This window comes from Phalangium opilio, unplaced genomic scaffold, assembly GCF_054372755.1.
Source record: "Phalangium opilio isolate 3A_F unplaced genomic scaffold, DU_Popi_V2 ptg000078l_1, whole genome shotgun sequence".
NCBI classification, from domain to species: Eukaryota; Metazoa; Arthropoda; class Arachnida; order Opiliones; family Phalangiidae; genus Phalangium; species Phalangium opilio.
Window position 1 is genome coordinate 805,713 of NW_028324186.1, and position 20,650 is coordinate 826,362.

At 39.4% G+C, this 20,650-nt stretch overlaps 1 protein-coding gene and 1 long non-coding RNA gene across 2 annotated transcripts in view; one reads left to right on the forward strand and one right to left on the reverse strand.

Annotated features, from left to right (window-relative positions):
• The window catches only part of LOC149654955 (uncharacterized), a 547,559-nt gene that overhangs the window by 229,248 nt on the left and 297,661 nt on the right, over positions 1–20,650 (forward strand). The window lies entirely within an intron of this gene.
• Positions 2,828–3,153, reverse strand: LOC149654964 (barrier-to-autointegration factor-like). Its single transcript, XM_089844957.1, has 2 exons — positions 3,028–3,153; positions 2,828–2,974 (listed from the first exon to the last, which is right to left on the reverse strand). The coding sequence occupies exons 1-2, from the start codon at positions 3,151–3,153 to the stop codon at positions 2,828–2,830; spliced, it is 273 nt and encodes a 90-aa protein (XP_089701083.1).

Consider the following 20,650-nt stretch of genomic DNA (forward strand, 5'->3'; position numbering starts at 1 on the left):
ATCGGACAGTGGGTCTTTGTAGCCCGGACACTGGGATCTCTGAATCGGACAGTGGATCTTCGTGATCGGACATTGGGATCTCTATATAGGACAATCGTTCCTCAATTGGGACACCATTTTTTTAACAATAAAAAACCAGTGAAAATTGTTACTTCTCTGACACTTCTGGACCCATTCGGAACATCACTAGCCGCTTTAAGCATTAAATATTTAACATCCCTCTCTTATTGTAAGCCTACGTTAAATATTTTTTCTTTAAAACGTGTTTATAAGCTGTCCGATAATAGGTTTTCAACATTAGATACGAATCGCGTTGTATTTTCGTGTAATCAAACCTAGAACTAACCGTTAAAGTAGCAATCTATAGAAAAAGATTCGGGCTTTACAGCCATACCTATAACTTATAATTGGCTTCTATTTATATACCTCAAAACACGATTTAAAAATGGGGGGGGGGGAAGAATTTTTCCGGCCCCTCAATTAGTTTTAATTAATAAAAATAATTGGATATCTGGTTCGTTCGCGCTTTCCTCCTCTGACATCGCGCCCCGTCTCTGTTTTTACATGCAACATACAGATTTCGACACCCTCTTTAAAACTAGGTAACTTACAGTGTTCCTTTTTCCCCGGGGGTTTTATAAACAACTTTTTAAAAATGTGTCCGATAATAGGAGCGTCCAATAATAGGGGGACTAACCCTAAATCAGTCTTAAAAATGTCCTAATAACAACACTTTTTTCAACGTTATAAATATGATATTGTCTGGTTACTTAAAGGGAGGGAGAAGTGCAAAATAAATTGATTTTTCATCAATTTTACTACTAATTATAAGACCAGTCTGCATAGTGAAACATTCAGGAAATACTTTCGAATGATTTTAAAATTCAAATTAGGTTCAGATTTTATAGAAAATTTGAAAGAAGGACTTCCGACCAATCGCGTAACGTCCTGCCTTTATATTAGTAAAATTCTCGTGGCACGCTCCATGCCGAATGAAATTTAGCGCGAGATTTGATAAAATTTGCGCGAGTCATGGAGCGTGCCACGAGAATTTTGTTATGAAAAAGGCAGGGCCTTACGCGATTGGTCGGAAATCCTAATTTAAAATTATACTTAAAATCTGAACCCAATTTGAATTTTAAAATCATTCTGAGATATTTCCTGGATGTTTCACTTTGCAGACTGATCTTATAATTAGTAGAAGAATCTATAAAAAATCACTTGATTTTCCACTTCACCCTCCCTATAAAAGAGAGAATAAAGCATTCGATACGGAACACATATTAGCTTAGCCTTATGTTACAAACTTTTACTTAACGCGAGGTATGATTTCATAACATGTGACTTATATGAATAATGATGGATAGTGATGGACATAGGAAATGTGACGGAGACATCACTCAACCCGTTTTGTATTCACGGCACCTAGTTTTTTGCCAACTCTAACGGCGAAAGAATTCTATTTTAACGTTATGTTTCACTTGTAAAAGAAGATTATGTTCTCCTTTAAAGCATAGTCAAGGCAGTTCCAAGGTTTGCTGAGTTCAGCCTTCATAATTCAATTAAATATATGATAGAGACATGACGAAACCAGTAGCGTATAGTCATGGACCGTTCCGTACTTGGCAGCTCTGACATGTTTTGTGTTAAATGGAACCTAATATCTGCCTTCTTTTAACGCCAAACATATGCTATTTCAAGGTTAGCTATGTTGTCCTTTAAAGCATAGTCAAGGAAAGGTCAAGATTTTCTGAGCTGAGCTTTCTAAAAAGTAAAATTAAATTTATGATCGAGATATGTCGTAACCAGTAGCGTAGTCATGGACGAATCATCGTTAGCCGTTATGATTTCAAGTATATATTAAACAAATGACGGAGATATCACGTAGCTCGTTTGGGAGCTCTGACGTTATGTCTTAAACTCAACGTCACATCTGCCTATTTTTAATGCCAAAAATATGCAATTTTAAGGTTATTTTTCTCTTGTTTAAAAAGACTATCTAGTCATTTAAAGAATCTTGAGGGGCAGATGAGTTGAGCCATTTTAAGTTCACATTAAAATATATCATTGTGACTAGAGTTTGTCATTTGCAAATCATAAACCTTTGCCGTTATTTTACGAAATATATGTATTGGTCGTAGATAGTAAAATGAAAGAAACGAAGGAGACATCAATTAACCCGTTGCGTAGTTGGGATGAAAAATAACCTTAAACTAGTCTATATCTTTGCCAAATTTTAACGCCAAAAAATGCTAGTTTAAGGTAAGATTTCCTTTGTAAAGCATAGTCAAGGAAGGGTCAAGGTTTATTAAATAACTCAATTAAACATATTACTCAGAGACCACGTAACCAGGTGTGTAGTCATGGTCAAATCATCAACGTTTGCCGTTATGCTGCTAAAGGTCTAGAGATGAAACCCTTATTTTCATATGACTAAAGGCCTATCCAGAGGATAAAACCTTTTCATTAATTTAGCTTATTTAACTAGAGTTGACTAAACTAGTCGGGTCCGGTTTGGACAAGTGAAATCACCAAATTACAATTTGATCACGAACCAATTTCTGCGGACTCAACTTTTTGACCTATGAGTAAAAAGTAAAATAGTGTGAAACCCGTTTTATTTGGCCAAATTTTTAAAGTAATTGATGAAAACCTATTACTATACCACGAGCCATGTTCATTATAGGCCAAACATTTATTTTAATTTTATTTATTTTTTATTTACACTATTGTGTTTTAAACAGAGATATATTTATTATATTTCGCAAGAAAATCTATATACAGTTTTAGGATCGTTCTTGAATTAATGAAATCATAATTAAATAAATTACACACAGTTTTCACCGTAGTCATAAAATGCTTCCCAGCAGTCTTTGGCTTGTTTAGTGTTAGCTCTGACCTTCATTTTAATCCACGCAATGAAACGTTCTTCAGATTTCCTCATGAGAAGATAATGCCCAAATACGACGTAAGACTGTAAATTTGAGGTGTCAGAATATTTTAGAAAATAAAATTTTAATTATTTACCTTGTCATAGCCATTTTCATGGAGCCTCTTCCCGAAAACATCTCCAATTCCTGGTAAAGAGGTAACGTCCTTGTTACCCATTGGATGAGTAACGAACGCTATGTGTTTCTTGGAAGTTGAGGTCATAATGTTCATAAAAACCTCTAACATATATTTAAAGAAAATTGTTTTATTATAATAAAATGGAAGTACTTTGAAAGCTGAATATTGGTATTCGCTAAAATGTACGATGGTTAGCATTTAATCACCTAAAGAAATGTGTTAAACATAACCAATATGCGTCACATTTTTATTAAGTATACGGGGAAAAGGCGGGGTTTTCATAAGACAAGTGTTTTCTGTGGTTTATAATTGGGACAGATAAAATGAGTGCTACTGAAATTGTTTGACATAAGAATTACTTTTCTTCGATTTAGAGATTTTGATAATATACGGCATTGTTCAAGTTGAGTTTTAATCGACTCCTGAGCACAGTTACAAATTCAAACATTAATATGGAAAAAATAGTAATTTAAAAAAATTTAAATTAAAATTAATTTATGATAAAATGAATATAGTTTTAATTAAATTGAAATTATAGTAACAAAAAACTCCTCCCAATCCATGCGGGGAAGCGTCGCAAGACAGAAAAACTTCGCTATCGTAATGTACCAAAAATTGAGAGCTTTTCATGGCTTCTTTGGCTCGTTGGAAAGCGCTCTTCTGTTCCTCTCCCCAAGACCAAGGCGTGATTTTGTGTAGTAAGTGATAAAGGGGGCGAGGTTTGAAGAATGATTTGGCAGGAATCGTCCGTATTAGTTAAATAGCCCCTAAAACGATCTGAGGACTTCGACGCTGTCTGGCTCTGGAGCATTCATGATTGCCAGCATTTTGCTGTTTAAAGAGTGCAATCCTTCCGCATTGAGACGGTGCCCTAAAATTTAATCTCCGAAACAAAGTAATTACATTTTTCTTTACGTAGCTTGAGGCCTTTTTGTTCTAGCCGTGATAAACGAATATTGCTTGGTTGTTGTACAGGTTGTGACTGACAAGCTTTAGCAATGTGCCCTATTTTCTGGCAGTTATAACAAGTCTCTTTACTAAACGAACATTCGGCGCTCTTATGGTTGGTGCCCGTGCACCGATTACATTGATTCAGGTTCGGTTTGTACCGTGCCGCAGGTTGTGAAGAATTCTTTTTCTTCTTGTAGGCGTACTTTTTCTGAGGTGGTTGCTGTGCTGGTTTACCTTGGTGTTGTGGTTGCGAAATGTGATGTGCTGAGGAGCCCGAATCACCATTTTGCATTTTCACGGGATAAGTGTTCTTAGTGGCCGTTTCCATGGCTTGTACGATTTTTGTAGCCTGAGCCAAGGTAAGCGTATCATCTTTAGCTAGTAAGCGGCGTTGCATTGGTTCGTCATTTATACCACAAACCAATCTATCGCATAACATTTCATCTAGCTTGTCTTTATAATACCAGTGTTCAGATAACCTTCGTAATTCCGAAATATATAGCGCTATAGTTTCGCCAGATTTACGGTTACGGTTGTTGAAATTCAAACTTTCCACAATCTTTGAAGGTTGCGGGTTATAATGTTGCTTTAACAGAGCAACTATTTCAATATAAGTTTTATCTGGTACTGCTAGTGGTCGAATCAAATTACGTAAGAGGGGAAACGTGGTAGAGTCCAAAACTGTCTGTAATATAGCGCGTTGACGATCATTTTCCGTAATGTTATTAACAACAAAATATGCTGTTAGTATCTCCGAATATTGGGACCACGATTCGCTTGTACTATCGAACACGTCCAAACGACCCAAAAGTGCCATACTCAGCTCGAGTGAATTTCACCCCTTTCTTTGTGCTATACCGGCCACACCTTGTAGAGTTTTCTTTGTGCTATACCGGCCACATTTTGTAGAGACAAGGCTTATACCTTCATGGGAAGAAAGAATATGTATTCGAAAGACTACGGTTGGGAAACCCGCAGGGGCGTCAAGCTCCGTCGAAATTTGTTGTATTTATTCGTTATTGTAGAATAAGGAGGTCAAATAAACAGTTTATTTTTTAATGCGAAAGGGTTAATTTTTATGGTAACAAAGATATTAGTTCCCCTAAGATTCGACCTTCTACCTCAAGCTCCTTACTCCTGAAAGATCTGTTAACATTTTCTCTCCCCACTCTCGCTACTATCTCTGGGTTTCTTATAGTGTTAAAAACTGTGGAGGTGGCGCCATCTACTACTCTATACACGTGTACATTCTACATTACTGCACAAACCCCTAAACCCATCCTGACTGCAACCGCACTAACAGAGTTGGGAATTATACAGAGATTGGACAGTCCAGAGGAAAAGGTTCTAACAGATAAACGAGTATGCTAGTTAGCTCCACAGAAGAACCTTCTCCCTTGTCAGATAAAACAGCAATTCGAAGACGTTTTCGGACCCATGGGATGCCTACCGGTACAGCATCATATCGCCTTAAAGGGCGATGCCCAGTCGTGGATAGTTCCAGCCAGAAGTATACCCCATGCATTCCGAGAACCTCTGAAGAAAGAGCTGGCCCGCATGCAGCATCTGAAAGCCTTCATCCCAGTGACCGAACCTACTGATTGGGCTCACCCATTGGTGATTGTGCCGAAGGGTGACAAATCTATCCGTGTCTGCCTGGACCCCCGAAGGCTGAATAAATAGATAAAACGTGAACATTGTAAAGTCCCGACCTCGCAAGAAATCTTCAGCAAGTTGCAAGGCAGCAAGAAATTCACTGTCTTGGATGCGACGTCTGCTTTCTGGCAAATAAAGCTGGATGAACGAAGTTCCCGACTATGCACATTCCCGACTCCATACGGGAGATTTCGTTTTCTGCGCACGCCCTATGGAATATCAAGCGCCTCAGAGATATGCCAAGGAATCATGAATGATTTATTTGGAGACGTACCCGGGGTTGACGCGTTATCGGACGATCTCATAATAGCGGCCCCCACAGCGGAAGAACACAACGAAAGATTAACAGCTGTACTTACACGGGCAAGGGCTGCAGGCATATCATTTAGCAAGATGAAACTACAGTTGGCAGTTCTAACCATCACCTACCTTGGACACAGAACCTCTCAGTCTGGGGTTCATGTTGACTGAAAAAAGGCGTCAGCAATTGAGGCACTAACACCACCCACTACCAAAAAAGAACTGCAACGATTCCTGGGTATCATAAACTACCTTAGCAAGTTCATTCCGTACCACTCTGAGAAGGCCGCCCAGTTACAACTACTAAAATCAGCGGTGGAATTCGTGTGGTATACGGTCCCTCAAAAGAGATTCGATGGCCTTAAACAAGTCATCATGAAGGCACCAGCCCTGTCCTTTTACAACCCTCAAAAGCAAAGCGTATTGTCCGTAAATGCAAGCCAAAATGGTATAAGCGCTGTTCTCCTACAAGGAAATCAGCCGATAGAGTATGCGTCCACATCTCTCACCGAAGCCCAGCAAAGAGGGGCACAAATTGAGAAAGAGCTCCTTGCGGTAGTCTATGCGGTCGAACACTTCCGCTATTATGTAGTGGGCACTAAATTTCTAATTGAGACCGATCACAACCACTACTTGCAATTGTCGAAAAACCACTAAATGACCTCTCGCCCCGCCTACAGCGTTTGGTCCTAAGATTATCCAAATACGAATTTAAGATGGTCTGCATTACGGGAACACAAATGTACATCGCGGATGCCCTATCCAGGTCTCCGGCCCTATCAACCGATATCGACACGAAGAAGTCTCAGCCAATGATAAGGACATTCAAGCGTTACGCAGCCACATACGGAACAGATGGCCTAAATACAACTCCACCAGACCAAACATAATCCAAGCGTACTGGGCCATAAAGGACGAAATACACGAAGATGGGGGCCTACTATACAAAGGTGAACACCTTAAAATCCCAACAGCGCTTCGAAACGACATCATTCGCCAAATAAACGAAGCACATCAGGGAGTAAATTCGTGTTTAAGGAAAGCCAGAGTCCATGTATACTGGCCAGGAATGACAAATGACGTAACGAAACATATTCAAGCATGTCCAATTTGTCGCATGAAGGATAGAGCTACGCGCACAGAACTACAACACCACACCCTGCTCCAGAAAGGCCATGGGAAACAATTGGGGCTGACCTGTTTCACCACAACCAGAAAACAATGTTACTCTGCGTCGATTACCACTCGAAGTTCGTGGAAATTGATGAGATGAGAACCACTGATGCGAAAGCCGTAATAAAGGCCATGAAACCCTTCTTTGAAAGATATGGAATTCCACAACGCATCGTAACGGATAACGGTCTTCCCTTTAACTCGAGGGAATTCGCGGAATTCTTGACTCAATGGGGAGTAGACCATAGCACGTCAAGCCCGTTCTTCCCTCAATCTAACGGGCCGAGAGGCACTTTCAAACGATTAAGAATCTCCTGGAAAAAGCCAAGCACTCGGGGGTTGACCGCCAATACATCCTACTGGAATATCGAGCAACACCTCTGCCAGACCTCCCAGCGCCATCCCAGATGCTGATGGGCAGACTAATCAGAACTCAGAACACAATGGCGTCCCATGCACTGCAACTGAAGTACAACACAGCCGGGACCTATAAATCCTTGCAAGATCGGCGTAATCGGATGATTAATGAAACGAACAGAAACCCCAAATAAACCAAATTAAGTAGTGATGCCACGAATGTTCGGTTACTATTCGGTATTCGGCCTATTCGGCCATTTTTTTCGTATTCGGTATTCGGCCGAATATTTCGTAATATTCGGCCGAATACCGAATCTCCAATCATGAAGAAATAAAACGGAAAAATTACTCAAAAATTATTTATTTCAATAACAATTTTTACTTTAATATTTATAATCATAATATTTCCAAACAGGCGACTTTTGTTTGCCGATGACATTTTGTAAAGCATATAGTGACACGATCTACTCGCAAAGGAACCAAAAACCTAAAGACGCTATAGACGGGTCCTATAGTGTTAAAGAGAGCGCGTTGAAAAATCGTAACTTCCCCCTTTTCATTCCCTCCTTCCCGAGTTTATCACCAACGTTGAAAGCTTCCGCGCAGGCGCGCTGTAGCAGAAGCGGTAGAGAGCGGATCTAAATCTAAACAGTGTATCCCTCTCTCTGCTTGCGCGCCAGTATTGCGCAGAGCAGTAATCGCGTTACAGCTAGGGCCGAGAGGAGAGGAGAGGAGAGTTTTCCCACGTGACCCTACATTTCGCGTAGCCGTCTGCCTATTCACCTTACCATTCCATACCCTTCTTCTTCCATGATGAGACCTGTCCCATTGCGGTCCGTGCGGGGGATGTACGTATTTCATGGAACGGGTTACAGCTCATAACCGGTTTCGCGCGAGTTGCACATATCTCACGCCCGAATATTCGGTGCTTCGGCCGAGAGCATGGCCGAATATTCGGTATTCGGCAAAATCAATATTCGCGGCATCACTAAAATTAAGCAATATCAAATTGGTGAGCCTGTATACTACAATGATAGACGAAGGAGATGGCTTCCAGCCATCAAAATAGACAAGACACAACATCCCGACTCTTTTATAGTTAGAACATTTTCAGGGGCAATCTACAGGCGTAATAAATTGCATCTGCGGCCAAGGATACAACTTCCTAGTAAAGATATACCGGTTAACCGCACGTTTGGCACGAGCCAATTCAAACACAGGAAGCCTAATGTCCCAAACGTATCCAGCCAATATCCTGAACGTGAAGAAGATAGTTCCTGTGAAGTACACAAGCCCATCTACCGACCCGCACCTGGCTCAGCACTAAAGGCTCGTTTACATGTGAGCGAGAATTAAGCTTAAAGCGGAGAGTAGAAGTTGAAAGTCGAATCTTTTTCTCGCGCCTAAAAAAATCGCGTCTGAAAAAAGCGTTTTTTCCCGCTGCTCCTTCGTTTACATACGAGCCTAGATTGCAGAGTTGTCTTTCAGTCGGAAGTAAACAACTAAAATGGCGTCGACTGTCGTTAGTTTACTTCTGCTTAAAAGGAAACTATTGCTTTTGAAAAACATTCGACATTTATAACAAAAAAACAACAGAAAATTAGAACTGAACGTCGTTGGTGGGCACATCCTATATGGAGAAATAGAAACAAAGAAGGCTATTTTCGCCTTTTGGAAGGTTACTTGATATAATTTGTCAAGATGCGTATATTTTCTCTACTTGAGCTTGAGAAAAATTTTGATTTAATTGTCGAGCTTGAAAGGATGAGGCAAATTAAAGTGATTACACGTATTTAAAAAATTTTATCTTGTTCTTTTAAAGACATTCTCAATGGTGGTGCCTAAGCCTATTTCGCGAGATAAACAAACGCCAAAATATCAAACGATATTCGGTCCTTGGATATTATTGGCTTGGAAAATCACGTGACTCTTTGCGAGAAGCAAACACGAGCTGAAGATTCTACTGCGGCAGATCGGAGCTTATTCCGAACACCCGCTTCATCTATGAGCAACAAGCGCGACTTAAAAAACTTTCGCTTGTTTGTAAACGGTATGCCTAGGGAACGCAAACCCCAATACGCCTCATCTCTCAGCTTTACGCTTCGACTTTTTCCATTTCTCGCGCACATGTAAACGAGCCTTAACGATAGTAAAGAAAACCTCTCGACCAGTCACAGCCAATCAAAACCAGCCCCTAATAACGACAGAGCCGACAACCTCTCGACCAGTAACAGCCAGTCAAAAAACGTCATCTCTGACTTATCCACGTTTGGAAGCTAATCTACCAAACACTTGCACATTACTGGAAAGAGTGAGAAAAGCACCTGTGCGATATGAAGATTACGATATGCTGATTTCGAAACATACTTAAATTTTATAGCAATTTGTAAAAATCGATGTTAACAATTTATTACATTTAATTTTCTAGCCATTTGTAAAAAACGATGTTAAAATTTATTATCTTTAATTTTCTATTAACGCTTTATTGGAGAGACGTTACTTCTGGGGCCGTATTCTGCAGAAAAAGTATGCTACTCCCCCGGACTTAAGCTCGCTGATTGGTCGGTCAGGATCGAAGTTAGGGCTTTTCATTGGCGGTGGCGGTTTTGGGGCAAATCTCACTTAAGACTTGTGATAGGTTGAAATTTTCGAGCAGACGACATTGACACGTGTCAAAATATACACCAAATTCAAAGTAGTAATTTTAGAACTCGGCAAACCGTTCAGCATCATGAATCGGTTAATTGACCGGTTTTTTTGCTTTCTTTTTCACCGGAACTTAGCAGACTACACTTCGTCGTTGCTAATGGCGGTAATGGCAGGTAATGGATTATATTGTTCTTGGTGTTGTTGACTTTAGAAAGAAAGACAACTAAATTATTGTTTTAAATACTGTTAGTTTACAAAATATAAGGGTTTGCGTTGTTATAATTTAAAAAATATGCCTTTGTTTTGTGGGAAAATGAAGTCGAACTCTGCCCGAAGTCGAAAAGGATTTACACCGAGGCTTATGACGAAGAAAGTCCTCTGTAGACTGTAGTAAGTAGTAAAGAAAGATTTTATTGTTTCTGTTATTGACTTATTGTTTGGTTCTGTAAGATAAGTTTCAAGCAACAAAGGCACGCTAGTAAATGATTGGAACATGAAATGAGGCACCATCCCATAGCGAAGGTATTTCGTCAAGATAATTGTGTTTGATACAAATATGATTGCCTAATCCTTATGGGTCATGAAAGCCTAGATGACCAGCTTCCGGGGAGATTCTTGGTATAAGCTAAACAGTTTCTAGTAGAGTTTTATATGCTTAACAAGAGAAATAAATTTAATTAAGAAAGTGCACGCTAATTTTAAGATATTCAACATTTAATTGAATATAACGAAATAATTAGAGGTCATTTTTCAGTTTTCGAGTTGATTGTCTAGATGACCCAATTCCGGGGCGATTTCTGGTAAAAACTAAACAGTTTCTGATAGAGTTTTATACGCATAACAACATACTTAAATTTAATTAAGATAGTGCCCGCCAATTTTAAGATATTCAACATTTAAGTTGACTGTTTCGAAATAATTATAAGTCATTTTGCAATTTTCTAAGGTTTGATTGCCTAGATGACCAGCTTCCGGGGCGTTTCCTGTGATATTATGTAATCTTAACTAGTTTAGCATATGAACTGAATTGATTTGAACTTAGAATTAGCATTCTTTTCCTCGTAAATATAAGCTTCTGTCTTAAGCCTTCGGGCAGTTCTCTCCTTAATCACGATGTGACGCGGTCGTTTAGACTAAACTAATTTTATAACTTAACGAAATAAAGATTATGTTAATTGTGTAATTTCTAATGAAGTAGAAATACAACATGGTGTCAGAATGAAAACTACCTAACGTCGCGTTGTCGGACTCTTTAGCGCGTGTAGGTGCAAAATTGACTAAGGCTTCGCTCTATACCGCCGTTGTAATCGCGTTGAACTGTGCTCCAGTGAAGTACCAAGACGTTTCGCGGAGTGCGGCTTTCGATACACTACCTATGGTTACTCCGTCCGCGCAGACATCAATCGCCTTTCAAGACACTCCACCATATGCGTTTAATTTCGCGTGCCCTAGCGATTGGCCTGGATGGAAGAGACGATACGAACGTTTTCGGCGTGCTTCTGGCCTCAGTTCTAAGAATGAGGAAGACCAAGTAAATTCACTAATATATCTAATGGGCGACAAGGCTGACGACATCTTTGGCTCATTTGGACTTTCGGCAGCAACAGCCAAAGACTTCAAAGCAGTTCTTGATAAATTTGAAAGTCATTTTATCATCCGCCGTAATGTCATACACGACCGCGCAAAGTTCAACAGTCGATATCAACGTGACGGACGGGGAAGGGGTAGATTTCTTAAACAGATATTGCACCCATTGGAAATAGATGTTTTCCTGAGCGGCCATTCTTCAGATTAAACAAATGACAATTCGTCAAGCGGCAAATCAATTGTTTCGGCAGATCCGGAGCACTTCTCTGGCAGCACCGATGAAACTCCTTCACGGTCATTGTCCTCGTCTTCAAACAATGACGTCCTAAATGAAAATAACAACAACAATTATCAAGATGAAGTTGACTCAAAGGAAGTCAATTTTTCACATCCTGATAAAATGGACGATCATTCAGCCCATCCTGATGAACTGGACGATCATTCAGCCCATCCTAATGAACTTGTAACCGATTCACTTCAAAAGTGGGTTACCATACAAAATAAATAAATTATAAGCACATAATAATAATTAATAAATGAATATGATATTTACCATGCTTTAGTAATATTTAAGTAGCGCCAGTTAATAGGGTTTGATTATATATCAAAGATTTACTCTCTTACCAAGTTGTATAGAGCCATGAAAGTGTTCTATGTGTTGTCTCTAATAACGCGGCGCGAACTGGTTAAGATGTAGGTTCGGGCAAGAACGAATTTGTCAACTGGACAAAAACGCGAGCAAGCTTTGATACAAGCGAGCTAACTTGACACTTAAACAGATGTTAGTTTAAGGGAGAGAACTACCGAACTAGACGACTACTAACTGTTAACTGTTAACTACTAAAGACTAATGTGAACTGCCAGCCGAACTGCATGGCAACCCTGACTTTATATTCCCACGGACAGGCCTAACGCGGTATAGGGGTCGCTTCAGGTAGTGCAATAGAACGCCACCTATCCGGCTATTGAGAAACTATGAGTCAATAGGCTTAATGCAAATGATTATGAGCCTGAACGGTAAGACACTAAAGTGGGTTTCTCTTTAACTATTTAATATGTGTGTTGTTTATGTTTTGCTGAAGGCTCATGTAGCTGATTTACAAAGGCAAGCTTCAGATCTTTTAGGTCAATTGAAACCAGTTAGATACCCTTCAGGGATATGAAGCGACCATTTCTGATGCATGCCATATTTTCCTCAAACTATTGGATGAAAATTTATTGTCGAAAAAAAACTAAGGTAGAAAAAAGATTTAAAGATACTATTAAAAACGAAAATTTTCTTCAAAATGTGATCTCTTTCGAAGTAAATGGTGAACCTTTTCCGGCGTCTTATTTTAATCAAGCAGTAATGCAAAAAAAATTAACTCTGGAACGATGTATCCAACAGCGGTGCTGTTACAAAAGACTTATCTCAACTAATTATGCATCTCATTTCATGACATGCTAGCTCCGCATCAGTATAAAGAATATTTTCTAGCTTATCTTTTATATATGGTAAACTTAGCATAGCCCAAGTTAGTATTTCTAATAAACACTAATTAATAGAACCTCGGGGAAAGATGTTTGCCATTTTTGCCACTTTTTTCCGGTTTTGCCGGTTTTTTCCTTATTTTTCCACGTGTACCGGCAAAAACCTGTCCGCGTAGGTTTAAAACTCGCTTAATAGTTCAGTTCCTATTTGCTTGTTCGTCAAAGATTTCAATCTATCGGCAAATAATTTATTTGAAAAACTTTCACTCCCTAATTCGGCAATAGTTTGGTCCATGTCAGTCCGCTCTCCCGTTGTCACGTAAGCCGTGACATAGTTTGCCACCATTTCCGATTTGTCAGCGACAAATTGCAAATCCATGTTGACTTTGGAAGACAAAAGTAGCGCGGGATTATAATCATTGATTAAAACTTCGTGCAGTTTTCTCGGCAAGTCGTACAGTCGTTTCTGCACCTTTTTCATTTTACGGTGACGAGTAACTGATCTAACGGCATTCATAGTGGCAACGTTTTGTTACGCCTCCGGGGAAACCGTAACGGTACACTTTCAATCCTTTTTTTAGAATTTTTCACCTTCTTATAACAACTGGAGGTGATTTGTGAGTTTGGAATTTTTTTTACCAGCCGGTGCAGGTCCGGACTTACCGATGCCCTTGGCATCGAACACGTGACGTGTTTTTGCACGTAATCCAAAATAGTCTCGGTCGAAGAAGTTCCGATCTTTGGAGCGTCCTTGGCCCGCAATAGCATGTGGTAGTGAGGCAAACCTCGAGATTGGTATTCAACCCGACAAAAATGATGTTCTATCATGCCAAGATCTGGATTTTGCTTACACAACACCAAAGAGGGTATAAGAGGGGGAGCGGAAGCTTGTAACCTTATCAAGGCTAAAGCGATGTTCTCGCTACATTTTTGCATCTTCACTTCCGGTTTTGTGTCGAGCAACGTGATTGGTAGGTATTTAGCCAATAAGCGCCCGTGTGACGTTTGCGTGTTTGTTATTTCTGGCGGGAGCAAGGCTTAACGACAACGTTCATCGTTAGTTTGAAAAAGAGTTTTTTGCAATAAGATTTTAATAATTGAAATAATTTTAAAAACTGTTTTATTAAAGTTTTAAGTTTCAATATCGATGAAAAATTTTGCTAGAATTTCTGAATTTAAATTTACATAAAGAAATGCCAAATCATCCAAGGTGTCGATGCTGCTATGGCCCTTGTATTCGAAGTACAAGACTGAAAACCAAATCTACTGAACCTGAGGCTGTTTAGTTAGATTTCCATGTCGCAAAGCTGAACTGGAGAAATGTCAAAGATGGGTGACAGCGTGTGGTCGACCAAACGAGACCTGCAGGGACCATTGACTAACAGTTTTGTCTGTCCCTGGCCCTCCATGTTATACCAGAGCTGGTTTTGTATGACAGTCAACCTGTCATGCAGACACCGTTTGACGTGCCTGTAGGGGATAAGGACGGCCGGCTCCGGCCCCAAGAGCTTGGCCTCCGCACCCCTTTTCGCAAATCTATCGGCTTGCTCATTGCCATGATATCCGCTATGCCCTGGCACCCAGTACAACAGAACCCTGTTGCAGGATGCCAGTCGCGCTAGCAGATCAAGGCAGCTGCGCACCAGTTGAGAGGTAATCTGACACTGGTTCAGCGCGTTCAGGGCGGCCTGACTGTCAGAATAAATTCTCACAGTCCGTCCGGTATACCCGTTGTTAATACAGTAATCTGCGCAATAACAGATCGCGGCAATTTCCGCCTGGAACACACTAGCGAATTTACCCAGGCAAGCAGAAAAGCCGACCCTTGTGGTTTGGCAGTAATAGCCGGCGCCAGCGCCGGAATCGGTCTTGGAACCGTCGGTGAACCAAATAGTTTCACCCCCAGTGCCAAGAGGCAGCAGGTTAGTCCACTCTGCCCGACTGGGGAAGTGGATGCTTAATGGCTTAGTGAAATCAAAACTGGTAACGGTTTTGTCAGAGCACATCGTTAGCGACGGCTCAAGTGCGGCGTACTCCCGAAAGAGCTTCGTATGGCTGTAATCCCAAAGTCTTGGAACCCAGTAGCCACTAATGTTGAGCCTGTAGGCCCCCATGACAGCCTCCTCCTCAAGGTGGCAGCTAATTAGTAGGAGAATTTTTTGGAAAAGGTGGCAGCTAAATAGTAGGAGAATGTTTTGGAAAAGGTGGCAGCTAATTAATAGGAGAATATTTTGGAAAAGGTGGCAGCTAATTAATAGCAGAATATTTTGGAAAAGGTGGCAGCTAATTAATACACTGTAAAAAAAAGGGTTCTTCGAGGGTTTTCAATAGAACTCTTACGTTCTTGTTTGTACGCTAAAGGTTCCCAGAGGTGGGTGAAGGTTCACAGTAGAACAGGAAGGTTCTTAGCAGATCGTATCTAATTAAAAGGGTTCTTGTAATAACGTGTGGGGTTTTAATAGATCCTTGAAGGTTCTTGAAAGAACATTCGGGTTCTTGAAAGATCCTTGAAGGTTCTTGAAAGAACATTCGGGTTCTTGAAAGATCCTTGAAGGTTCTTGAAAGAACATTCGGGTTCTTGAAAGATCCTTGAAGGTTCTTGAAAGATCCTTGAACGTTCTTGAAAGAACATTTGGGTTCTTGCGAGAGCCTTCACGGTTCGTGAAAGAACATTCAAGTTCTCGATAGATCCTTGAGGGTTCGTGAAAGAACATTTCGGTTCTCGATAGATACTTGAGGGTTCATGAAAAAAATACGGGTTCTTGAAAGATCCTCAAAAGTTCGTGAAAGAACACTGTTAGAAAAAAAGGTGTTTCGTGGGTGTTTGGAAATACCTTGAGGTGTTTATATACTCTATTTAGAGTGTTTTGTAACTGAGATGGTGTTTTCTCCGTAAAAATGTGCTAGTTGACTCTTTTTAGGTATTTTTAAAGGAAATGGCGATTCACAGGTACGTAGAAACACCTTTAGGTTTTTACCTCTCCGAGTGACGATGACGTCACGGAGAGGTTTTACACTGGACGTGTCTGTGTGTGTGTCTGTCACCGCGTTCGCAGTTGGCAAATCGGAGCAAACGTGTTCGCAATTTCCGGACCGCGTTCGCGGTACACAAAAATTAGGAAAATTTTACTTCATTGCTCTATCCATCTTATTTGACGCCAATCATTAACTAGCCGTTAGCCGTTACACCTTCATCTGCTGTCTAACCGCCAATTTTTTCACCCAATACCAACCGGTATTTAATGGCTTCTAACAACAACACCATGCACTAGTGTTTCGTGTACACCACATACACACTAATCTGTTCTTAATGGCTTCTAACACCACCATCTACTGGTCTTTCGTCTATACCACATAGACACCAATCTGCAACATTGGCTTCTAACACCACCATCTACTGGTCTTTCGTCTATACCACATATACACCAATCTGTAACATTGGCTTCTACTCCATCATCGTCGTTAGTCTTAAGATGTACGCGGCGAGCGGCTAGTATTACGAGAAACGTCTGGCCTCCCAATGGCAGGGCTTCCACCAAAGGTTCACGCAATTGCGCATTTTCTTATGCCTTAGTGTGAATCCATCGCCTTATATACTCTAAATTTTCAAAAGTTCTGATATAGGTGTTCCCTAGAAGTATAACGTTAAAGATAGCTATGTTTAAAATTATTTTAGGAATTAAGTTTCTGAAACCAACTTAACTATAATTAACGTAAAATACTGACGATTAAAATAATTAATATCAGTTATATTTATTTAATTATTTAAGATAAACTTCTTTCTATGTAATGACACAAGAGAGAGTTTATATAGAACGAGTAATGAAGATTGCATCTGAATCGAAACACTACACGCATGTCAAAGTTAATATAAAGCGAGTAGGATGAAAAGATCACTTACTAAACGATATTATTTTCTTTTTGCAGAATATTAAATGGGAATATTTTAAATATTTTTCGGCATTACGATTCTTTTAGTCGTTGTGTAGCAATAAAGCTCTGTTTCATCTCAATATTCGAAGAAAATCTTTTGATATTAATATTTCAAATTTGGTGTTTATTTTTCAATTCAGCTTTACTACATTTATATATTGTGTAAACGTAACTTTTAACTTTATACTATAATATGGATGTTAATACTTCATCTCTCCACAAGTGTTGAAACGATTGGGTCATTTAAATAAGATACCCTAGATTTAAACCAGAATTGACCTTGTTTCGTGTCTTCTTATAGGTCTTAACGGTTCAGAGTGAGACGAAAGTTAAGCACACATTTAGGTCCTCATTAGATTTATTGAGGATACACAGGGAATTATTAAGCGCTTTAACCTTCACAAATATAGTTTTGTTAGGATTTTGCGGACGACAGACGTGTTGAAAAAAGCTCTCGATCTTAGGCCTAGGCCTAGGCTTAGTGAATAAAATCATGACTAAGACATTATTTTGTCTATCTGAAGGATGTCAATACGAACGCAGGGACCAAAATATGAGTAAGCAAGCAATGGTTACCTGTGATATTTGCCTGATTTATTTCCATCTGAAATGCATAAATATAACGACGAAGCAAGCTGAAAGATTCTATCTGTGTAAAAGCTGCCGAGAAGAAATTTTGACGCATGGCCCTAGCCAATATCAAGCTCTATCAAAAGAGCTTGAGAAACTGAAGAAGGATAATAAAAACCTGAAGGACTATGTGATTAAGCTGGAGAAAACAATATTAGATAACAGTAAGAATATCACTGAGGTATCGGAAGCGCTAAACAGGCAAGAAACTGCATCTCTCCCCAACGCAATTACAATACTAACTGATCAAACGGAAGCAGTCGAATCTCTAGCTGCTGCAAACAAGAAGGATATACAGGAAGTTAGAAATACAGTGGACACTATTCTGGAAAATATGGAAGATATCAACAAAGAGTACGCAGATATGCAACAAAAACCGGAACAGAAAGGGGTTAAGAAAAGAGTAGAAGATAGCCTCAAAGATGTTAATGAATCAGTAATCTTACTGGCACAACAGCAACAGAAAGATACTCAGCCTAAAGAGCAACTGTGGAAGAAAGTTGTACACAAGAACACCAATAAGAAGGTTCAGTCGGCCCCAAAACCTCGCGAGAGTATCGCGAGACCAATGAACGGACATAACAGAAATACTACAGTTCATGAACAGTTTAAAATAAAATCGATAGGCAATATAGCAACCTATTTTATAAACGGATGTGCTATTGAAACGAATGAATGCGTAATAAAACAATATCTCACTGAAAAGGGGATAAATGTCCTTGAAGTAAAGAAATCACGGAAAGATGATGATCATATGAAAGGATTCATTTTAAAAACAAACTCAATAAGCAAGAAGTTAATGCAGGAGGAATTATGGCCAACTGGTATATCCTGTGCATATCTGACGGCAAAGAGAGGTAAAGACACAAAAAATTGGGGCACAAAGACTGAGGACAGTGTGCTAAAAAGTGCGCACCCACACTCAAAATTCATCATATCAAACTGTGATGTAAAGACAACAGAAGAAGAGATATATGACCACATGGAATCCCTGGGAGTAGCAATAACTATGGTGATGGAAAAGGAGGATAACGAATGGAGTGCGACGTTTATCGTTGAAACTGAAAGGAAAAGTGATAATATCATGGTCGAGAAATCGAATTGGCCGGAAGGGGTTAGAATTAGGAGGTTTAGCTATCAAATTGAAAACAAGAAACGTAAAGATTCAAAAGGAAATTCAAATGATGAAGAAGAAACCGAGGAAACTGAAAATCAATGACCTCAGGAAAAGAGGAATGCAATTCCTGAGGCAAAGGGTATGAAAATTGGTCATTTAAATGTGAGGGGTATCACGTACAAACTGGACGACGTTAGAGCAATACTCCAGGATTTTAAAATAGATATACTAGGAGTCTCTGAAACATGGATTCCGAAAGAAGCTCCTAGTTTGATATATGAAATAGATGGATACAAACTGCTACAGAAAGATAGAGACAGAGATAACAAAAAAGGGGGCGGTATCTGCATTTACCACAGAGAACATATGAAAATAGAATCATGTAATATTGAGACTGATAAAATACCCGAATCAACGCTGGAAATACTCTGGATAAAAGTCAATGAAGAGAAAGCGCCAACCTTTAACATAGGTGTGATATATCTACCTCCAGCGTTAAACTACCAAGCGTCAATCCTTGATCTAAGAGAGCAGGTTAATAAAATCCTATCAACAAACGCTGCAGAAGTAATCATCATGGGGGACACAAACTGTGACCTACTAAAGGAAGTCAAAGAAGCAAAAACAAGAACACTAACTACCACCCTTGCAGAATTTAAGCAGTTGGTAAACGGACCGACAAGAATAACGCTCACAACAAGTACACTGATTGATCATATATACACGAATTTTCCATCCAGAATTAGACAAACTGAAATCAAGAGACTAAGTATATCCGACCATGATCTCACCTTAGCCATACGGAAAAGAAAATGTCCTAGAATAAGGAAAGAGATGAAAGAAATCAGAGAATATAGCAAAATGGACCCGAAAAAATTTGTGACGGATTTGCAAGAAAAATTAACAGATCAGGTTAACTTAAATACTCCAACTGAAAAAGTGGAAAATTTACAAAGTACACTGAAAACCCTACTGGACAAATATGCACCGAAAAAGAAGAAATTTGTTTCAACTAACAATGCACCATGGATAACGTCTAGAATTAAAAGAATGATGCATATCAGGAATATTTATAAAACAAAATCTAAGCATAAACCAAATAATGACTTCTACAAGAATCAATACAAATTACAAAGAAACTTAATTAACAAAACAATACAGCGGGCTAAGAAGGAACATTTCAACGATAAATCTAATAAGTTTAATAAAAACGAGATGAAGAAAAATACTATAACTATCTGGAAAACGTTAAAACCATATCTCAAAGAAAAGAAACCAAGAAAAATTGAGGAAATAAAGAAAAACGATGTCATATACAAAGAATCAGAAGACATTGCGGAGATAATGAATACACATTTCGTTGACATAGTTGATGAACTAATCTCAGACCAGTCTAATAACGAAGCTAACCCGCGAAACAGAAATAGCCCTACAAGGGATGCTCCTTGCTTTGACACATTCAAGAATACCACTGAACAAGAAATACTCACTCTGCTCAACAAGACTAGCTCAAGCAGAGCAGAAGGAGCGGACCATCTCCCAGCGGCCATATTAAAAAATACAGCAATAATAACAGCTACCTACCTAGCTGAAATAATAAACCTTTCATTTGAAACTGGACTCTTCCCTGAACAATGGAAAACGGCAAAGGTTGTCCCGGCATTTAAAGAAGGTGATAAGCAAGATCCAAATAAATACCGACCAATATCGTTACTTTCAATAATAACCGGGATAGGAGAGAAGATACCACATAAGCAA